Raw genomic sequence first — 20645 nt, 5'->3', positions numbered from 1 at the left:
TGTGTACATTCAGCCTACACTTCTCAGGCCCTGCTAGAATGCTGGTTCCCTGCTAGGTTTGGCTGTTGGCCATCAGCCCAACTTCCAGTTAGGAAAGAGGGAGTTCAGGGACACAGGCTTCTGGGTTTGGGGAGTTGGCCTGCCAGTCGTTTGGAGGCTTAAATTTGTCATATCCAGAGCAGGATCTTCCTGTGCAGCCTTTGTAGGTCTTCTTTGGGCACCTTCCCACTTCCCTGATAAGATGCCAGACATAAGGCCCTGTCATCCTCTGTTATCCCCCTTACTGCCCCAGGGCCAGGACTCTGCCATGCCAGATGGCATCCCATCTCCCATCACCACTGTCCCAGTGTTGGGGGAACTCCCTGTGTTCAGCCTGCCCCAGCTGACCCCAAAGCTGGAAACAATGGGGGTCAGGGCAGTGTTCTTCCACTCCCTTCCACTGGGCTGTGTTCACTTCCTTCCTGCTGGCTGCCTGAGGAAGTGTCCCTGCCCTGGGACTGTCTGGTCTGGCCTTTGTTTCCCCAGGGGCCCCCACCCTTGCCATTTCCAAGGCTTGTGTCCCTTACGGAGCCAGCACAATGGTATGGGGACACACCCTCCCTTGCCATGTCCTGGACTCCTTGGTCCTCGGTGGTACTCTAGGGTGTGTACCCAGTTGCCCAGTCTTCCATGGCCTTCTGTTAGGAGAGGGGCCCTGGCCTCAGGGAGGTGGGCCAGTAGGGTGAATGGGGTAGGCTGAGGGTGATTTGAGGGTGTGCAGTCTTGCCCACCCCTCTAGAACAGCCTGCTGGGACTCCGCTGCAGCTCTCCCTGGGGCCAGTCCTGTTATGGGCACCCCCTTCCCATAGAAACAGCCCTTTTCCCAGCCAAGTTATGAGTTCCCTACTCTACAGTGTCTTGGTAAAGTTCACCCAGGAATCTGGGGGCCTATAGACCCCTCCCAGCCCCTGTCCCAACCCCCACACTGCACAGCCACACACATCAACATGTTTTCCACTTTGTCACATTTGGGATGCTTCCTCTGTCAGTGGGAAAAATTGACCCAGCTCCTGGAAGTTCCCCAAAACCCCCCGGAGCCGGTTCCCTTCTTCACCACCTGCCTTGGGGGACCGTCAGCCAAACATCCCACCACTGGGCCCCTCCACCCACAGGCTACTGGATTTGAGGACCAGTGCCGACCTCAAGGGGAGGTTAGGGAGAAGAGCTTTCAGGGTTAGGAAGCTGCCGGCATGGCGGAGGCTGTCACCTGAGCCAAGTCCTACAGCCTTCCCGTCACCTGGTGCAGTTCCCAGAGCCAGAGTATACTGCAGGCGGGGTGGGGGGGGGGGGGGGGGCAGCCAGCCAGCAGGGCATGTCGGAGGGAAACAGGGTCAAGGCGGTCCCTTCCCCCGCGCTTGTTTCTGGCCCTTTCCTCAGAGGGGCAGCAGGAAGTGAGGAAAAAGGGTTGGGGTGGGAGGCGGGAGCGGGTGGGAGGGGATGGGGTTTATCAAGTCGCCGGCGGGCTGCCCGGCGGGCAGCAGCTGGTGCGAGTAGCTTAGCTAGAGAGGCTCATCCAGGGAAGAAGGGAGGCCGCCGACCCACTGGGCCCACGGGCTCCCACACAGGTGAGCCCAGTGCAGGCGACTGCTCTGCACCCTCTTAGATCCGCTCACAGGAGCTCTTTCTCCAACCCCTCCCTGGCGCGCATAAGGGAATGGGCTGGTGATGCAGACCCGGGCCCTTTGGGGGAGCTGAGCCCCCTAAGGGGCAGAGGATCTAGGAAGACGCAGGGAGATCTTGGCCCGGTCCGGCTCCAAGGCTGCTCCCCAGCGGGAGGGGCTTGTGGGGCGAAAGGGCTCATGATACCGGGTGGAGGCCCGGGGAAGCCCCTCTAGCCAGGCTGGCTCTCTCTGCGGTTGGGCCGGGTACTTCTGGGGGTAGCAGCCTCTTCAGGTTGAAATAAAGGCTGGGGGGTTCCTACAGGCCTCCAGAGAGCCTGGGCAGGAGGGAACGGGAGCCCAGGCATGGGCCTGTCCCTAATGCAGGTCGCGGGCTGGGGGCCCTATCCTCAGGGCCCGCTGGGCTTACAGCCCCCAGCGGGACCGGCCACGCTGCGACTCAAAGGTCGTGTTGCCAAGACAACCCACAGCCTCGGCCCAGCCCAGCAAGGGCTAAGAGGCTGGTGCTTGGCCCCCTCCCCAAGTCTAGCAGGGGGCGGGGCTTCCCTTCAGAATGGAACGGGGGGAAGGGAGCCCTGATCCGTAGGGGAATGGGTGTTCTTGTCCCGGGAGGCCCGAGGTCGGCACTGGTCACCGTCCCTCTTTCCAAACTAATGGCCGCAGAGCTGGAAGCCACACTCGCGGGTACAGGGCCAGATCCTCTGCTGCCCCCAGCCAAGGCCCCGGGTCCCTCAGCACCACCTTATGGACGGGCGGAGGAACACCACCTTCTTTATTCCCTCCGCGACTCCAGTCCCTAGCGCTGTGCCTTTAAGCGGCTGGTCGCGCGGCGGAGCGGGGCGGACTGTACCACCGGCCGCGAGCTGGCGGGGGAGGATATCTTGGGCTGATTAGAGCTCGCGCCTCAGAATCCAGAAGAAAGCCCCATTCGGAGGGGCCTTACGGCCCCAGATGGGTGGCCACATTCCTCGGCGGAGGATCTGAGAACCTTGGAGGCCGAAACGCGGCACTGGCTGCGTGAAAGTCAGGAACACCTTCCCGCCCCGGCCTCAAGTCCTGCCCCGGGCCCACCTCCGCTCTGGACTCTTAAAGAGCCCGCGGGCCGGGGCTTGGGGGGGCGGAGCAGCAGAGGCGCCGAGCCCGGGCCGCGCCTCGGCGAGCGGCTGGAGTGGGCCGGGCTGGGCCGGGTATGGCGGTGGTCATGGCGCGGGTCCCGGCAGCGCCCCGCGCGAGGTGAGGGCGAGCAGTGCAAACCTAGCGGCGTTCCCCGACAGGCTGAGTTCTGGACCCCCCGGGATGAGCCCAGCTGGACGGCCCAAGAACCCTCCCCCCACCTGGCCCGGCTCAGGCCCCACGTGCGGGGCGGGGGCGGGGTCCCGCACAAAGGCCAGGCGAAGTGAGCTCCTCCCCCGACCCGCCTGGCGGGCGGGCGCGCGCGCGCGCACTCCCGGCGGCTGCGGAGGGAAGGGCAGGTTCGCTGGCGCCGCCGTGGGAGGTCTGCCGCCCCTTTGTCCGGGTGCGGGCCTCCACCAAGCTTGGGAGAGTGCGCTCGAGACAAAGTCCTGACAGCCCCGCTCTTCTGCCGGGCGGGTGCTACACAGATACCAGTTCCGCGGCTGTGTTCCAGCTTCCTGGTGGCTGCATGAGCTGTGCCCTGCCTTATCCAAATGCTATCATTTCTCTGGATCGGGAATTCTTCACGGGGTACAGAGTGGGCCTCGGGTTCGGGGCTCTCTGAAACCTTGTGTTGGGTGGTATGCAGATATCTCTATTTCTGAGCAGCGAGTCCATGGCTCAGTCTGCCAGTTCTGAGTCACAGATCTACCTGAGGTCTCTGCCCAGCCATAAGTCACCTGCTCCAGGAAGGAGCCCTGTGTTCCTGGCAGTGAATTCCCAGGGTGTCTTGCCTTCCCCTCACTGGCCTGTGGTCTCTCAGACCTGTAACACTCACCTAACAGGGTCTGAACAGCCTGGGCACTGTGCCCCAACAGAGTCTGGGCTGTGGGAGTGTGAATGGGTTTGGGGTGGGCACCTCCAGGATTCTGTAGACTGACTTGCTCTCTCCCATCTTTCCCCCAGTTCCTGAGCTGGTGCCAGGCAGGTGACACCATCTTCCTGCAGCCCCCAGCATGTGGGCAGGCCTGTGCCCTGCCATCACACTGGCCCTGGTGTTGGTGGCATGGGCCACCCAGCTCAAGCCCACAGCGCCACCCATCTTCACCGGCCGGCCCTTCGTGGTAGCATGGGATGTGCCCACACAAGACTGTGGCCCTCGCCTCAAGGTGCCCCTGGACCTGAAGGCCTTTGATGTTCAGGCCTCACCTAACGAGGGTTTCGTGAACCAGAATATCACCATCTTCTACCATGACCGGCTGGGCCTGTATCCACGCTTCAGTTCCGTGGGACGGTCTGTGCACGGGGGTGTGCCACAGAATGGCAGCCTCTGGGCGCATCTGAAGATGCTGCAGGAGCATGTGGAGCACTACATCCGTACCCAGGAGCCCGCGGGCCTGGCGGTCATCGACTGGGAGGACTGGCGGCCCGTGTGGGTGCGCAACTGGCAGGACAAGGACATATACCGCCAGTCGTCACGCCAGTTGGTGGCTATTCGCCACCCCGACTGGCCGGCAGAGCGCGTGGTCAAGGAGGCACAGTACGAGTTTGAGTTTGCCGCCCGGCAGTTCATGCTGGAGACGCTGCGCTTTGTCAAGGCCGTGAGACCACGGCACCTCTGGGGCTTCTACCTCTTCCCCGACTGTTACAACCACGACTACGTGCAGAACTGGGAAACCTATACGGGCCGCTGCCCTGATGTCGAGGTCTCCCGAAATGACCAGCTGGCCTGGCTGTGGGCGGAGAGCACAGCCCTCTTCCCCTCCGTCTACCTGGACGAGGCCCTCGCGTCCTCCACCCACGGCCGCAACTTCGTCAGCTTCCGGGTTCAGGAGGCCCTCCGCGTGGCTCACACCCACCACGCCAACCACGCGCTCCCGGTCTACGTGTTCACGCGACCCACCTATAGCCGCAAGCTCACGGGGCTGAGCGAGGTATGTACCTTCTGAGGCCCTGCCTTTCCCTGCCACCCCCAACCACTGTGGGGGCGGGAGTGGGATAGCAAGGGGCCTCCTGCCCTCCAGCTGACTAGCTGCTCTCCATCCTCTCCCGTCATTCTCTCTGTGACCTTGTGAAAGGATGGCATCATTAGCTCCATTTTGCAGATGAGAAAATTCAGGTCGAGATGCTGAGAAATTTGCCCAAAGCTTCCCAGCACATCCAGGGCAGAGCAGGGACTCAGGACTAGGCACCCTGACTTTGGAGTTCATCCTGATAGATACATCCTAGATTTGAGTGGGCCATTGGCTTGGGAAATGGAAGCCAGAGTAGGAGTGCAAATGGCTTGCACATCTAATGAGAAAGGGAAACAGCCTCTGCCTGAGGGTGGGAAGGGGTACGGGGCTGAGGGGACCAGAAAGTCAGAACAGGGTGGGGGCCTGTCCAGCCTGTCTGGTCCTCACCCTGTGGTCTCAGTCTTCCCCAGTGACCGTCCTCCTCCCACACAGATGGATCTCATCTCCACCATTGGTGAGAGTGCAGCCCTGGGCGCGGCCGGGGTCATCCTCTGGGGGGATGCAGGCTACACCACCAGCACGGTGAGTAAGACCCCCCTCCACCCCAGCCTACCAGAGCGGAGTCTGCGGGAGTAGGGGACAGGCAGAGTTGCAGCTTTCGGCTGCCTACCTCAAGGTGGGCAAACCAACCTAGATGGGGCCCTTTGTCTGTCTCCCTCCCAAGGCGTCTCTGGTCCCAACAAAGAAAGGGTCCCTTCCCTATTCCCAGGAAAAGGGTCATGCTGTCCTGAACAGCCTCAGAGGTCCACCCTTCCCCCTCACCCTACCCCCATGCCCTGGGCTCACCTCTTTAGCCACCTCCTTTCTCAGTGGAAACGGGCGGCCAGGGCTGGAGCATGCACGTATGTGAACACATGTGCATGCTGTTACAAGAATGTACAGACACTGCAGGATGAACACAGAGTTTCTATCTGGGCCTATGGGTTGAGGCCGCTGACCTGATCCCCGGCCTCTGCCTCCAGGAGACCTGCCAGTACCTCAAGGATTACCTGACACGGCTGCTGGTCCCCTACGTAGTCAACGTGTCCTGGGCTGCCCAGTATTGCAGCTGGGCCCAGTGCCACGGCCACGGGCGCTGTGTACGCCGTGACCCCAGCGCCAGTACCTTCCTGCACCTCAGTGCCAGCAGCTTCCGCCTGGTGCCAAGCCACGTCCCGGGTGAGCCCCAGCTGCGGCCGGAGGGGGAGCTCAGCTGGGCTGATCTCAACTACCTGCAGACGCACTTTCGCTGCCAGTGCTACTTGGGCTGGGGTGGCGAGCAATGCCAGTGGGACCGAACACGGGCAACTGGGGGTGCCCATGGGGCCGGGGCTGGGTCCCACCTCACCGGCTCGCTGGCTGTGGCAGCCCTGGCCCTGACTTGGACTTTATAGGAATCTTTCACCTGGCCGCCGGGCAAGCTGGCCTCTGCCACAAGGGCTCTGCCGGGCACGTAGGAGCCTGCAAGAGGTGGACAGACTGGAGCCCCAAGGGGGCAGATCCCTGGGGATGCCCAGCAGGGCGTCCATACCAGCTCTCACCCCCTGTTCTAAGGGGGAGGGGCAATTCCCTGAGAGGCCCCTTCTCTCCCTGCCAGAGAGGAAGAGGGGCACAGCTGGGCCAGAGAGGACCTGACCCTACTCTCCTGCCCTTGGATAGTTTATTATTATTATTTTGGGGTCTCTTTTGTAAATTAAATACAAAACAACTGCTTTTGTGCTTAGACTGTGTGCACCTAGGCAGGACACGTGACGGAGATCCCAATGTCTCTCAGGTTTGAGCGTAGCTCTGTCTCTATGAGACCCGGTGCTGGGGACTTCCTGTCTGTCAAATGCGCTCCGTGGAACCTGGAGGCCCAGAGCTGCCCATTCTGCAGCTGCCTGCTGAGGCTGGGGCCACCGGGAATGGAGGAATTCACATTCCATCCCAACACCCAGGGTCTTGCTTTCTCTGTATTGATTGGAAAGTGGTTGGGCCCAGCCTTCTGTGAGGGACCAGGCTCATTGTGTTTCTGCTCCTTGCCCCTGGGTCCCAGCTGGCCCAGTGCCACTCACCTCGCCTTGCCCACCCAGGGAGAACGGGGAAGTGGATATTTGATCTTCCCTAGCTGGGCAGACTACCCCTCCTTGCTGTTCCCATAGGCAAGGGCGTCTCCTCCACTCCCTGCTCCCAAGGGCAGTGGACTCCAGCCCCACATACCTCTCTCCAGCTGGGTCACAGGTCTCCACTGGGGTTTGGGACCTGAATCCTGAAGTCTTGTCCCTGACCCACTGCAAAGATTTATGTTGGGGCAAGAAGGAGACATCTTGAGTCTGGGAACAGAGACCTCCTCAAAGGTCAGCCCCTTCCTGGCCCTGGGAGAATGTGGCTTGTCCCTAGCTTTCCCACCTCCTCAAAGGTCAGCCCCTTCCTGGCCCTGGGAGAATGTGGCTTGTCCCTAGCTTTCCCAGGGGAGAGAAGTAGCATCTGGAGTCATCAGACCAGCTCCGGCCTGCTTCATTTCCCTGCTTCAGAAGGGGCTCTGCCCCTGTCCTCAGCCATCAGACCCGCACTTGGGGTCCCCTTGTCCGTGTCAGTGATGATGCAGGCCCTGCCCTCAGCAAACACTGGCTGTGGGAAGACAGACTCAAGAAACAGCCAAGTGGTAAAGGGGGGCAGCCCAGCCACAAAGACTCAAGGGAGGTATCCTCACGGAAGTGCCTTCTACAGTGAGTTTTAAAAGGGGAAGGGGAAGCTTGAGACAAAATGCAGGCAAAGGCTGGAGGAAGTCGGAACACAGCTGGGACTGAACACAGCCTGACTCAGCCTCAGTCCTGGGCTGTGGTGTGGCCAGGGTGTTAACTGCAGGAAGGGCAGGAAGGGCCACCTTTGAGCGCCACCACGCCTGACTTTGCCTGACGGCAGTGACCGTCTCACCTGTTCAGCAAACAGCATACACATGTACCTGGGCTGGGCTGGGCTGGGCTGCGTCCGTGAGCAACACCAGCAAAGGGCCCTGTCCTCCTGAAGCACACCAGATGCAGAGGCCAAGTCAGAGGCAGTCAGCAGAGCAGAGCCCAGAGCAGCAAGCCCCACCACGCTGATGTCAGCTCAGGTTGTAAAGTGATCCTCCTCCCTCTGGCTGACAACAGCCGAGCGACAGCAGAGAATGGAGAGAAGGGGGCTAAGCAGTAGCACGGGGAAGGCAACATCAGTTCATGCGGTGGGGGGAGAAGGCTGAGGTGGAAGGAAGGATGCCCAGCTCTCATGGCCATGGTAGGGAGAAGTCTGCTGGACAGAAGATGAAGGTGTTGGTCTATAAGGTCATGAGATGATGGAGCCAGCAAAAAGAGGGCAAGGAAGAAGCTGTGACTTACTGCCCTCGTTGCCCTCACACCTCTGACTTCCCCTACCCAGCTGTGACCCTCAAACACACCAGTGAGCTACCCCACCCACATCTGTAACACCCAGCATCCATGGCCTTCCCCACCTAGCCAGGACTACATAGCAAAGCTGTGGTTTCCCTACATGTGTGACTTTACATGCCTGTTACCTCCCCCAAACACCTGTGACCTGTACTCATCTGGCTGGGACCCCTCCGGGCAAACCTGTGATCACCTCACATCCCTTTCCAGGAGGACTTGGAACACAGCCTTGTGGAAGGTGCAACTCGGGACAGCCACAGCTGTGGGTGGGTCAGGGTAAAGCAGAGTAAGGTGGCTCAGACCTGGGGTGTGCACGTCACCAGAGAGCAGGCAGGGCTGGACCACGAAGCCGGATGGACCCCAGACACACACGGCACTTTGGCCAATCTGGCCAGCGGAGCGCAGCAGGGGTAGTTCTGTCTGCAGGGCTCTAGGGGGAGCATCTTCCTGCCGTTACGCCATTGGAGCGTCTCCCTTCGAACGAGGCTGCTGGAGGATGCTGGCCTGACAGTTGGCTGGGTTGTGCCAATTGCGGCACTAGGTTTCTGGGGGCACCTGAAGGTACTGTGAACCCTCAGGGAGAGGGAATCGGGGCTGCCTTGATGCTCTCCTGTCCCCTCAAGAGTTGCGCCAGGCTCTCTGCGCCTAATAGTCATCACTCTGTGGCCCTGATTCCTGAATAAAACAGCAGCCACCACCTCTGTAGTGAGATCCTGTGCTGGGGTCCTCCTCTGGTGCTGTCAACTTCTCCATCCTAGCCTGGGGGATGAAGTGCAGATGGTAGCCGGCTATCACTGACTCACTGGCCACTGTGCTGGGGGGGAGGGGTATCCCTAGCTCAGGCTCAGACTGGGCCCTAGACTCAGGCAGCACTCTCGCCCAGACCAGGTCCATGAGCCTCCCCTCACCACACCCTGGCAGGCGTGCCTGAGCCTGGGCCTGTGCACCTAGCAAGTCTCAGTAATCAGTTTCTGAATCAGCAAACAAGTGAAATCACGAATGAACAAGCATGTGGTCACTGACCTACCCAGGCTCACCCAAACAGGGGGTCTCAGTCATGAGACCGTGGACTCTCATACCCAGTTTAGGTACTGGGTCCGCACTTGCACACGCACACACTACTGGGCCTTGCACAGAGGCCTGGGCCGTAGCTGACCAGGGCTTCACAAAGACACATTCGCTGATCGGCCCCAACGTCATAGACAGTGCCTTTCAGACTTGTCCCTAAAGCAGAGGGGAGTTAGTCACCCCCCCACCTAGGGCAAGCAGGTGTAGGGTCTGGGGCTGCAATACTTCCAGGGGCCCAAGAAATGTCTTCACTTTTTTAAGCAGAGGAAAATATATACTCATAATGAACATATAATAATGACTTCAGTCTGGATGGTACCTGTCCTTGTACCAGCACAGTTTAAAATGCATTTTTTAATGTTTTTTTTTAAAGATTTTATTTATTGGACAGATCACAAGTACACAGAGAGGCAGGCAGAGAGAGAGGAAGGGAAGCAGGCTCCCCACTGAGCAGAGAGCCTGGTGCTGGGCTCCATCCCAGGACCCCTGGATCACGACCTGAGCTGAAGGCAGAGGCCCCAACCCACTGAGCCACCCAGATGCCTCTCATTTTTTAATGTTTTGAGGAAGGGGCCCACAAAGGCAAAAGTGCCCGGGGCCCACAGATGGCATAAGGCAGCCATGCAGAAAAGTGTGCTCCCTCAGGATACAGTACCGAGACTCCCAGACTCTGCTACCACACACAGACCTGCCCAGTGGGGTCTGCCACCCAAGTTTCCACCCCCACCCCAATCCAAAGAAAGCCACAAAGCTGGCCTGGTGTTGACCTTGTGGGCGGGGCTGCTTCCGGCCCAGCCCCACCTCCCACCAAGGCACTCTGTTAGGGGCGCCAAGGCAGCCCTCTGCGGGGCTCAGCCTTCCAACCCACAGCCTGCCCCTCAGCCCGCCCCCAGACTGGGTGGCGTGACCCCCCCCTACAAAAGCTCAGAGTTTCCAGCAGCAGCTTCCTCTGAGTCTGGTGCAGCTGGAGCCAGAGTTGAGGAACAGAATCTTGCTGAGCCCTGCCCAGGCCCTCCCGCTGGGGTCAGGAAATTTGGAGGATGAGGCCCTTCAGCCCTGAGGTCAGCAGGGACAGGTGGGCAGACTGGTGGGTATACAGGAGGGTTGGGCTGACCTGTCCTTGGTGGCTGAGCATCTCTTCTTCCAATGGCTGGCCAGGATTCCTAGGGGAAGAGACAGGAAAGGATCCCCCCCCCAATCAGTCAGGTCAGCCTGGGGACTGAGGGCCTGTCTCTCAGCCGCTCTTCTCAAAACAGAACTCATGGCTTCTGTGGCTCTTGGGGAAGGGGATTGGTTAGCGTAGGCCAAGGCAAAGCCCATGAGAGACAAGAAGGCAGAGGCCCCACCCTCGAGGCAACTCTGTGTGCCCGTCCAGTGGCAGCGCTCCCCCTGCATGCCTTTCCTTTGCCCTCTGACCTCCCTGAGCCCTGAGCCAAGGTCAATGTTTACCCAAAGTGGAGCAGGGATGTATTAATAAGCAAGGGGCTTGGCCTGCCTTCTCTAAGCAGGGGTAAGAGAGTTCAGAACCTGCTTTCAGCTTTGCCTCCCCTGACCAGGTTTCCCTAGACCCATCCTCTGCCATGGCAGTCCACCTGCTTCCCACCTACGCCCTCTTCCTGAGCTTGCTCAGCACGGCTAAAGGCTCCAGGAGCCCCATGGTACCCAACCAGCCCTTCACCACCATCTGGAACGCAAACACGCAGTGGTGCCTGGAGAAGTACGGCGTGGACGTGGATGTCAGTGTCTTCGATGTGGTGGCCAACCCGGGGCAGACCTTCCGCGGCCCTGACATGACCATTTTCTACAGCTACCAGCTGGGCACCTACCCCTACTACACGTCTTCCGGGGAGCCTGTGTTTGGCGGCCTGCCCCAGAATGCCAGCCTTGAGACCCACCTGGCCCGCTCCTTCCAGGACATCCTGGCTGCCATCCCTGCATCCGACTTTTCAGGGCTGGCGGTCATCGACTGGGAGGCGTGGCGCCCACGCTGGGCCTTCAACTGGGACACCAAGGACATTTACCGGCAGCGCTCCCGGGCACTGGTCCGGGAGCAGCACCCCGACTGGCCAGCTCCTGAGGTGGAGGCAGCAGCACGGAACCAGTTCCAGGAGGCTGCACAGGCCTGGATGGCGGGCACCCTCAGGCTAGGGCAAGCACTGAGGCCTCGTGGCCTCTGGGGTTTCTATGGCTTCCCTGACTGCTATAACTATGACTTTCTAAGCCCCAACTATACTGGCCAGTGCCCACCGGGGGTCAGTGCCCAGAATGACCAGCTGGGGTGGCTGTGGAGCCAGAGCCGTGCCCTCTATCCCAGCATCTACATGCCCGCAGAGCTGGAGGGCACGGGGAAGGGACAGATGTATGTGCGGCATCGCATAGGTGAGGCATTCCGTATGGCTATGGGTGTTGGGGACCCCAGTCTGCCGGTGCTGCCCTATGCTCAGATCTTCTATGACTGGACGAACCGCTTTCTGCCCCTGGTGAGTCTCCTATGACCCCACCCACCTTGTAGCCTAACTTGTCAGGCATTAGATCCAGTAAGGGAGGCCACACAGCCTTGGGGCACTTTTGTCCATTATGCTCCATTCCTTGAGTTGCTACTGGGTGTCAAGCTCTGTGCTCGGCAATGTTTCAGCCTTCATCACAAAGATGGAGCGCCTGCTGCATGGCACTCACAGGCTACAGTGGCAGGCTTGCCTCTTGCCATGGGAGACCAGGGTGGCCCCCGGTGGGGGTTATGAGTTATTTGTTCCATCCAGTGGTGTTACAGCAGTCTGCTGTGGGGGGTGGGGAGGAGGAAAGCATCTCAGAGCTGTGCTGTCCCTTTCCCCAGGATGAGCTGGAGCACAGCCTGGGGGAAAGTGCAGCCCAGGGAGCAGCAGGAGTGGTGCTCTGGGTGAGCTGGGAGAACACAAAATCCAAGGTAAGCTCAGTGAGCCCAGGATGGGGGGTTAGGATGGAGGCAGGGGTGGAGCTGCCAGGCTGATTGGGAAGACCCTGGCCTGCCCTTTCTATCCCTGCAGTCCTGGCTGGGACAGCAGGCTGGGGGCCTCAATGCCCTAGGTAGGCCCATGCACTATCGTTGTGTGCCCCTGATGCTCTTCCTCCCACTCAGGAATCCTGCCAGGCCATCAAGGAGTACATGGACACCACACTGGGGCCCTTCATCCTCAACGTGACCAGTGGGGCTCTTCTGTGCAGTCAAGCCCTGTGCTCAGGCCATGGCCGCTGTGCCCGGCGCCCCAGCCACCCTGAGGCCCTCCTCATCCTCAACCCCACCAGTTTCTCCATCCAGCTCGCTAGTGGTGGCCGGCCCCTGACCCTACAAGGTGCCCTCTCACTTGAGGATCGGATGCGGATGGCTGTGGAGTTCCAATGTCGCTGCTACCGTGGCTGGAAGGGAGCATGGTGTGAGCAGCAGGGCACGTAGTGACTGGTCATACACCAGGATACACACATGGAGCCCCCTGTTTACCTTAAAAATAAATTAGTTATTTTACCAGCAAAAATGGGTTTATTTGGGAACAGGAAAGTAGTGCCATTTGGGACATGCGACCTGTTGCAAAACCATGGGCAAGTCTGGAGAACAAAGAGGAGGAATGCTATTTTATAGAGGAAAGGGGGTAGTTGGAAGGGCCTGTTACAAACAGAAAATCCATTGGAGTAAACTGGGAGTTTGAAGGGTGGTGGCGATGGCTTTTCATTGAGTTATGAGGCTCTTGTTGGCTGGGCTGTTGTCAGGCGATGAGAAAACCTTTCCTCCCATTGCAGGAGTAAAGTAGGCTCCTTCCTGTTGGGTCTGCAAAGGGCTGCAAGGAGTGATATGTCTGAGTTCCCCCTTCTAGCCTCTCAACTCCACTTTATTTTATTTTTAATTAACTTATTTGGCAGAAGGAGAGAAAGAGCAAGCACACAAGCAAGGAGAGCAGCAAAGGGAGAGGGAGAAGCAGGGTCCCCGCTGAGCAAGGAGCCCAGTTCAGGACTCGATCACAGGACTCTGGGATCATGACCTGAGCCGAAGGCAGACACTTAACCGACTGAGCCACCCAGGCGTCCCTCGACTCCATTTTAAATGTTTTCTTTATTTGATTTCACAGCCTAATGCAGTCTGAGCGTGACCACAGCTTTCTGAAGTACAAGCTATCACACAAGCCATGGTCACAGTCAGGAGTACTCTCAGAGACCATCAACACCACATGCCTGCACCTGCACACGTCTACAGGCCAGGATAGCTGAAAGGGTTCGAGCCTCCAGCACCCACCCAGCAGGGTCATAAACATCTCCAGAGACACTGAGCCCAGTCTTTAAGCTGTAGCACTCATGACATTGTAGCAAATCATGACAGTGTAGCAAACTGACATTCACTGGGGACCTACTCCTCCCCAAGTCCTGTGTTAAGCATTTTAAGTGGACTAACTCATTCAATCTTAACATGACGTTGTGAGGAAACAGGCACACACTGAAAGGGTAAGCACTTTGCCCAAGGCTGCACAGCCAGAAAAATAGAGAAGCTTAGGTGGAACCCAGGCTGTCTAGCCATAGAGGTAAAGCCCTTTGGCTCCTCCTGTGTGTTGACAGTAACCAGCCCTGCACGCAACCTGAACCTGTTCACAGGTACCAGCCTCGCAAATAAAGCAGACATGATTCTTGCTTCAAGAGCTATTAAGTGCCTAAAACGTACACGCGCTGGGATGCAGAGAGCACAGGAAAGGCTCGTCTCTCTCACTCTGTCCTGATGTCTGTCCAAGGACGGCTGCTTCCGAGGATGGGACCCAAATTTCAGGAGGAAGCTCCGTTTCTACACAGGACCCCTTTACCCCTGGAGGCCAACGGGGTCCGAGACCCGCCTGAGCCTAGGGTGGGACAAGACGAGGCGAGGCGGAAGTAGAGCCAGGTGGAGGACGGGCCCACCCGGCCAAGGCTTTGACTAGATGGATCCGGGCAGGGCATCGGCCGAACGGAATCCGGGAGGACCTAAGCGGTGCCCAGGAGCCAGAGACTTGCTCTGCATTGGGCAGGGCACGTCGAGGAGGAGGTGGAGCCTGCGCTGGGTCACAGCGTTGCTGAGCACAGAGCCGGGAGCTGTGGATTGGCGACCGCAGGAGAGACAGAGGCGGAGCCAGGGCAAAGACCCGACCTGCGTCGGCCCCGTGTTATGACGCGCTGAACCGGGGGCGGAGCCTAAGCGATGACGCGCGGAGGCGGGGTGGGGTCTGGCGGCCCAAGGAAAATCCGGACCAGGTGGGGCGCTGCGGGCCGCGACGGCTGCAGTGCGTCCGCCGCACCACTAGGGGCCAGCGCGGACGGTCGGAAGAATCCAAACCACAGAGCGAGAAACCGGCCAGCGCGGAGCGAGGACGCGGAGCATCCCAGATCTTGCCTTCAACATGTCAGTACCTCCCTCTTGCCACGCGCAGCGTGTTCGTCCTCAGTGTCTCCCGTCCGCCCCACGCGTGCGGTCCTCAAGTGGCTTTGCCGCCCCGCACGCCTTCCCTGCGTCTGTCGTTCCCTCCCAGAGCATGCCGAGCCACACCCACCCAGAGTCCAACTCCCGAAGCAACTCCCCCCCAAAAAGCTCCACGGTTTGTCACCCACTAGGAGGGAGGGGGAAACAGCCACAGGACAGCCTTGCCGCCTCTCCCTGAGAATACAGGAGCCCCGCCCACAGTAGGTGGGGTCGGCACTGAAAGGGTTAAGCCCGCGGGGACGTCTGGGGTTCCAAGCCTGCGGGCGGGTCCTGGGGCTTCCTCCCTCTAGGTCCGGGGCTGCGGCTGCTGAGGAGGTAGCTGATGCAGGTGAGGGGCTTATAGCCCTCTGTGTGATATAGTGTGTGGGGGTGGGGGCTCCGACCTGGGCATGACCAGTGTGGAATTGGCCTCAAGCTCAGGGGACCTTCTTGGGAAGGTGGGGAAGGGGAGCCAGGACGTCCTCTCTGGAGCAGGTGAGTAAAAGCGTGCGGCCTAGCGGATACCCCACCGCCAGAAATCCCCCAGCATAGACCCTCCTGGCAGCAGGGCCTGGGGTCGGATGGGCAAACAATGGGATTTAGGCAAACAATGGGATTTAGGCGCAGGAGGTTTGAGCCCCCAACCTGGTGGCCGTTGGACACCCTTGTGGATTTAGGAAGGAAGCTGTGGTCCTTATCTAGGGTGACTACGAAACTCAGGCCAGGGGGGAACCAAGCCTGCAAGAGCCACATTGCTGTGGGACTGTGAGCCAGGCCCCTTGCCAGTGTTGTTGGGGCCCCATCTGAAGGGACACTTGCGTCTTTGCCCAAGCAAAGTGTCCTGAGCTGCACAATGTCGGGGAGGGGGCAGTGGACTCTGTGCTGCAGGCAGGGAAGGCAGTTCAGGGAAGGAAATCCGATCCTAATGGGTGAGTCGTGCCCCAGGATTGCTCAGGTGGCAGGCATGGCCCAAGCAGCCAAAAAGGCTGGGATCAAGAATGTAGGGAAAAGGAAGGGACAGAGAGCTCCTGGGGTTAGCTGTGTTTCCTCCACAGAGAATTCTGAATGGTCTAAAGTAGGGGGTCTTGGTGTCTAGTTTGCATGTTCTGTCTGATGGCCAGCCAGCCATGGTGGTAGGACTAATCCACTGTCCTGGGGAGGACAAAGTTGTAGCCACAACAGGCTGGAGCCAGGACTTTTGGGTGCTGCCCCAGCCTTAGCCTTTAGCCTTCCTCCAGTGTGGGGCAGGACACACTGGATCTGTTTCCTCTGCTGTCCACCTGAGTCAGGTATAGGGGATGGTCTCCAGGTCACCTGTGTCATCAGGTGAGTATAGGGACAAGGTATAGTTTAGTAGTTGCAGGATGCTTGGGTTCCCTAGCACTCTGTCAGCCCCTCCCTGCCCCAACCCTGTCCTCCCTCTTGGTACAGCTAACGTGGCTATTGTCCATAAGAGGAGCACCTTTGTGGTCCGAGGAAATACCACTGTCTGGAAACCGTGCTCTTAATCCCTAGCCTTCCACTGAGCCACCTGCAACCCAGCAGGGTATGACCTTGGCTCCCAGCCTGACTCAGCTGAGCCTAGATCCTACATGTAGGCCAGAGCTCACTCTGAGCCCTGGCTCCCCAAAGCTGACCCCTACCCTAGACTGTGCACACTAGATAGAGCTGATCTTGAGTACCAGCCCAGCCGAGCTGACTCTGGATCCTGCATGCCAGCCAGAGTTGACCCTGAGATCCAACCTGGCCGCGCTGACCGAGGATCCTGCACACCAGAGCTGACCCTGAGCCCCAGGCTAGCTGAGCTGACCCCGGGTTCTGCATGCCATCCAGAGATGACCCTCAGTCCTGGCTCCACTGAGCTGACCCTGGATCCCGCACACCAGCCAGAGGAGACCCCAGCTCCCAACCTGGCTGAACTGACCCTGGAGCCTGTGCACTGCCGACCCGAGCTCCTGGATGCCTGTGCTGACCTCATCAATGAGCAGTGGCCCCGAAGCCGAGCCTCCCGCCTGCACTCCCTGGGCCAGTCCTCAGATGCCTTCCCCCTCTGCCTGATGCTGCTGAGCCCCCGCCCCACACCTGAGTCACTCCCCATTGTGGTGGGTCATGCCCGCTTATCACGAGTGCTGGACCGGCCCCAGAGCCTCCTGGTGGAGACAGTGGTGGTGGCCCGGGCTCTGAGGGGCCGTGGCTTTGGCCGCCGTCTTATGGAGGGCCTGGAGGTTTTTGCTCAGGCCCGGGGCTTCCGCCGGCTGCACCTCACCACCCATGACCAGCTGCAGTTCTATGCCCACCTGGGCTACCAGCTGGGTGAGCCTGTGCAGGGCCTGGTCTTCACCAGCCGACGGCTGCCTGCCACCCTGCTCAAGGCCTTCCCCAGAGCACCCCCTCCCCGGCTGCCCTGCAAGCCTCCTAGTCTAACTGCCCAGACTGCCCCAAGAGCCCCCAAGGGGCCGGCACTGCCACCACCCCCTCCCCTGCCTGAGCCCTTGACCACCTCACCCCCACCTCCTGCAATGCCCCCTCCACGAAGTCTGCTGGAGACGCAGTACCAAGACCTGAGAGGATGCCCCATATTCTGGATGGAAAAGGACATCTGAGGGCTACCCACGGGAAAGCACTGTCCTTCAGGGTCGATGGACTGCTTAGGACAGTACCAGCCTCAGCCCATTGGCCGTAGCTCAGTCCCTAGAACCTGGAAGCTGCTTGTTTCCTGAGCACCAGTGGGGCTGGGAGAGGCTCCACAGCTGGGGCTCGGAGCTGTCAGTGTGGCTGAATAAAGGCTTCTGATGGGTGCAGCTGTGACAGTGTATTTGTTGACCCACCCCCCGTCCCACCCTTATCTTAGATTGCTGTCTCTGTAAGATCCTTGGGATCCACCTGGGCCCTGTGCCCTGGATGAAGGGAAGCCTAACCTTTGCTCCTCCCACTCTGCCAGGCCACTGTGACAAGGTGTCTGTTCCCTTCCACGTCACTCATCACCATTCACTGAGCACCTACTGTATGTCAGGCCCTAGACTGGGCCCAGGCAATGGGGAACTAGACGGTTAGGGCCTTGATCCTGCCACAGGCATACAGTGGCAGGATCTATGTTGGGACGATGGGAACCTAAATACCCTCAGTCCATTTGGAAATCCGGAGGAGGTAATGTCACAGCAGAGATCTGAGTGCTTAGTAGGAATCAAGCCAGGCAAGGGGGAGGGTGTTTCGTGTTCCTGGGGCAGGGAACAAGATGGACAGAGGACAGAAGGGGACTGGTGAGAACTGTGAGCAGGCAAGGTGTCAGAGGGCACAGTGGTCCCATGACAAAGAGGGAGAGCATGGGAGGGGAGCTGCCCAGGCCGATGCATGGCGTGGCTGGTTTGAGGGGGCTAGAGGACTACAGGGGGGCCATGTTTTCCCCATCCCTTCATCCTTGTGGGGAATAGGTGGGGGAGTGTTCCTAGCTTTCCAGGCTGTGTGGAAGGTATGGCCATGGAATCGGACTCTAAGCTCACAGCTCCTCTCTCCTGCAGGTTTCCATCCCTGGGGCATGATCATGCTGCTGGGCCTGGCCCTAGCGCTCGGAGTGGCCCTGTGCCTAGGGTTTGGCCAGCCCCTGGTGTGGGCTCCTGAACGCCCCTTCTCTGTGCTGTGGAACATACCCTCAGCACACTGTAAGACGCGCTTTGGCGTGCACCTGCCACTAGAGGCCCTGGGCATCACAGCCAACCATGGCCAGCGTTTTCATGGCCAGAACATCACCATCTTCTACAAGAACCAGCTTGGCCTCTATCCCTACCTTGGGCCCGGGGGCACAGCTCACAATGGGGGCATCCCCCAGGTTGTCCCTCTTGACCGCCACCTGGCACGGGCTGCCTACCAGATCCATCGCAGCCTAGGACGTGGCTTCGCTGGCCTGGCAGTGCTAGACTGGGAGGAATGGAGCCCACTCTGGGCTGGAAACTGGGGCCACCGCCGAGCCTATCAGGCAGCCTCGTGGGCTTGGGCACAGCGGGTATTCCCCGACCTGAGCCCCCAGGAGCAGCTCCATGAGGCCCGTGCTGGCTTTGAGCAGGCAGCCCGTGCCCTGATGGAGGACACACTGCGGCTGGGCCAAGCCCTGCAACCCCATGGGCTCTGGGGTTTCTACCGCTTCCCAGCCTGTAGCAATGGCTGGCATGGTATCGCTTCCAATTACACAGGACACTGCCACCCAGCTGCCCTCGCCCGCAACACCCAACTTCATTGGCTCTGGGCTGCCTCCAGTGCCCTCTTCCCTAGCATCTACCTCCCACCCAGGCTGCCACCCATCTACCACCAGGCATTTGTCCGAAACCGCCTGGAGGAGGCCTTCCGTGTGGCCTCTGTTGGACACCCACATCCTCTGCCTGTTCTGGCCTATGCCCGCCTCACACACCGGAGCTCTGGGAGGTTCCTGTCTCGGGTGAGTAAAAGCTGAGATCTAGGGGTCTGAGTGGGGAGGCATGAGTGGGGAGGCAAGGCCCTGTCCTAGGAATGACTGAAGAGAAGACCTTGCCCCAGGGGAATTTGATGGGGAGGCTCTGATCTAGTTCTTCCTGGGAGGTCCCATCCTGGAGCATCTGAAAAGGAAGTTTGGCTCTGCCTTGGAATATCTTGAGGGGGAAGGCAAGCCCAGCCTTTGGAGCCCTCGTCTGAGGAGAGACATCTTCTGAGTGGAGGACCTGAGAAGCCACTTAGAGGCTCAGTGCCAAGGAATCTTACTCTAGATGTGAAATCAGATCATGGCGATGAGCCAGAAAAGTTTCTCAAAGGTGGAAGTGGGCCCAGTTGGATCCGGCCAGCTCAGCCCTGGCTTAGCTGTTCTTTGCCTCCAGGATGACCTTGTGCAGACCATTGGTGTGAGCGCAGCACTTGGGGCAGCCGGCGTGGTGCTCTGGGGGGACCTGAGCTTCTCCAGCTCTGAGGTGAACATTGTCCCTCCAACCTGCCATGCAGCCCATGCTAGAGTCCCAGGGTTGGGGAAAGGACCATGTCAGAGCCACGGAGCAGGAGCACTGACACATCATTCCCCTCTCTTCAGGAGGAGTGCTGGCATCTCCATGATTACCTAGTGGGCACCCTGGGCCCCTATGTAATCAACGTGACCAGGGCAGCCATAGCCTGCAGTCACCAGCGGTGCCATGGCCATGGGCGCTGTGCCTGGCAAGATGGAGGACAGCTGGAAGCCTTTCTACACCTGCAGCCAGATGGCGGCCCTGGACCCTGGGAGTCCTTTGGCTGCCGTTGTTACCTGGGCTGGGCTGGCCCTACCTGCCAGGAGCCCAGGCCTGAAGAAGCAGCATAAAGCCAGAAGTTATCTGCTCCTGTGTCTCTTGTCCCTGCTGCCATATGTCTCTTGTCCCTGTCCCACACTTGTTCTATTCAGTTTATACTCAGTCCTCCCATACACACCCCCCACTTCCCATGGGACCCCTGGGAAGTGGAAGGGGCCAGAAAAAAATGGTTTACAACATTTTACCTTATTATTATTATTTTGCTTGCACCATTTCAAAACCAAAGGTCCTCTGAGATCACTGGATCCCTTCTGATAAGAAAGCAGCCCAAGGGAGAGTCAGCGTTTCACATGGTTAGGGTTGCCAGCCCAGAGCTCTGTTCCAACTCCTCACCAAGTCCATGGAAAGGTCATAGGAGACCCATCCAGGGACGGGTAGGCTCCAAGATCTCGGCTAAGGTCTGTAAGTGCTAAGCTGTTGTCTTTCCTCTGCTTCATCATAAAGTTACTTTTTCTTTCACTGCCTAAGGTTTGACTGTTTACTCGGTTCTACCAAGTCCCACGCTCTTCCTGTGGCGAACGTCCAGCCTCAAGTGCCAAGAAATGCCGGTCCTGCCTGCCGTGGTAGGGAGCTCCAAGGCCGCAGCTTCAGAGTTAATGACTGTGCTGGGAAGCACATGGACAAGGGAGGAGGGGGTGGGTGTCCGCAGGGCATTGTGGGTG

At 59.3% G+C, this 20645-nt stretch overlaps 4 protein-coding genes across 8 annotated transcripts; all 4 read left to right on the top strand.

Moving 5' to 3' along the window:
- Nucleotides 1-1512: 1512 nt before the first annotated feature.
- Nucleotides 1513-6613, top strand: LOC111144346 (hyaluronoglucosaminidase 2). 3 transcript variants are annotated; one of them, XM_022498604.1, is made up of 4 exons: nucleotides 1513-1604; nucleotides 3738-4705; nucleotides 5219-5308; nucleotides 5749-6613. In XM_022498604.1, the coding sequence occupies exons 2-4, from the start codon at nucleotides 3788-3790 to the stop codon at nucleotides 6157-6159; spliced, it is 1419 nt and encodes a 472-aa protein (XP_022354312.1). In that variant the 5' UTR covers nucleotides 1513-1604; nucleotides 3738-3787; the 3' UTR covers nucleotides 6160-6613. The 3 variants fall into 3 exon arrangements, with proteins under 3 accessions (XP_022354312.1, XP_022354313.1, XP_022354314.1); XM_022498605.1 differs by lacking the exon at nucleotides 1513-1604 and adding an exon at nucleotides 2778-2891; XM_022498606.1 differs by lacking the exon at nucleotides 1513-1604 and adding an exon at nucleotides 3343-3362.
- Nucleotides 6614-9786: 3173 nt separating this feature from the next.
- On the top strand, nucleotides 9787-12740 carry LOC111144050 (hyaluronoglucosaminidase 1). Of its 2 annotated transcripts, none has more exons than XM_022498130.1 (4): nucleotides 9787-10298; nucleotides 10794-11717; nucleotides 12071-12160; nucleotides 12353-12740. In XM_022498130.1, the coding sequence occupies exons 1-4, from the start codon at nucleotides 10278-10280 to the stop codon at nucleotides 12665-12667; spliced, it is 1350 nt and encodes a 449-aa protein (XP_022353838.1). In that variant the 5' UTR covers nucleotides 9787-10277; the 3' UTR covers nucleotides 12668-12740. The 2 variants fall into 2 exon arrangements, with proteins under 2 accessions (XP_022353838.1, XP_022353839.1); XM_022498131.1 differs by having other exon boundaries at nucleotides 9787-10312; nucleotides 12353-12738.
- Nucleotides 12741-14558: 1818 nt separating this feature from the next.
- On the top strand, nucleotides 14559-17484 carry LOC111143953 (N-acetyltransferase 6). Its single transcript, XM_022497989.1, has 2 exons — nucleotides 14559-14626; nucleotides 16403-17484. Exon 2 carries the CDS (start codon nucleotides 16519-16521, stop codon nucleotides 17284-17286), a length of 768 nt encoding a protein of 255 aa, XP_022353697.1. The 5' UTR covers nucleotides 14559-14626; nucleotides 16403-16518; the 3' UTR covers nucleotides 17287-17484.
- On the top strand, nucleotides 14728-20149 carry LOC111143952 (hyaluronoglucosaminidase 3). Of its 2 annotated transcripts, XM_022497987.1 has the most exons (4): nucleotides 14728-15032; nucleotides 18202-19112; nucleotides 19525-19614; nucleotides 19731-20149. In XM_022497987.1, the coding sequence occupies exons 2-4, from the start codon at nucleotides 18219-18221 to the stop codon at nucleotides 19992-19994; spliced, it is 1248 nt and encodes a 415-aa protein (XP_022353695.1). In that variant the 5' UTR covers nucleotides 14728-15032; nucleotides 18202-18218; the 3' UTR covers nucleotides 19995-20149. The 2 variants fall into 2 exon arrangements, with proteins under 2 accessions (XP_022353695.1, XP_022353696.1); XM_022497988.1 differs by lacking the exons at nucleotides 14728-15032; nucleotides 19525-19614 and having other exon boundaries at nucleotides 18156-19112; nucleotides 19731-20137.
- Nucleotides 20150-20645: the final 496 nt, after the last annotated feature.

The sequence above is a fragment of the Enhydra lutris genome, unplaced genomic scaffold, assembly GCF_002288905.1.
Source record: "Enhydra lutris kenyoni isolate GAN:26980312 unplaced genomic scaffold, ASM228890v2 scaffoldscaffold10, whole genome shotgun sequence".
In the NCBI taxonomy this organism is placed as follows: Eukaryota; Metazoa; Chordata; class Mammalia; order Carnivora; family Mustelidae; genus Enhydra; species Enhydra lutris.
Note: the sequence above shows the minus strand (reverse complement) of the source record. Positions and strands in the feature narration are given on the sequence as shown.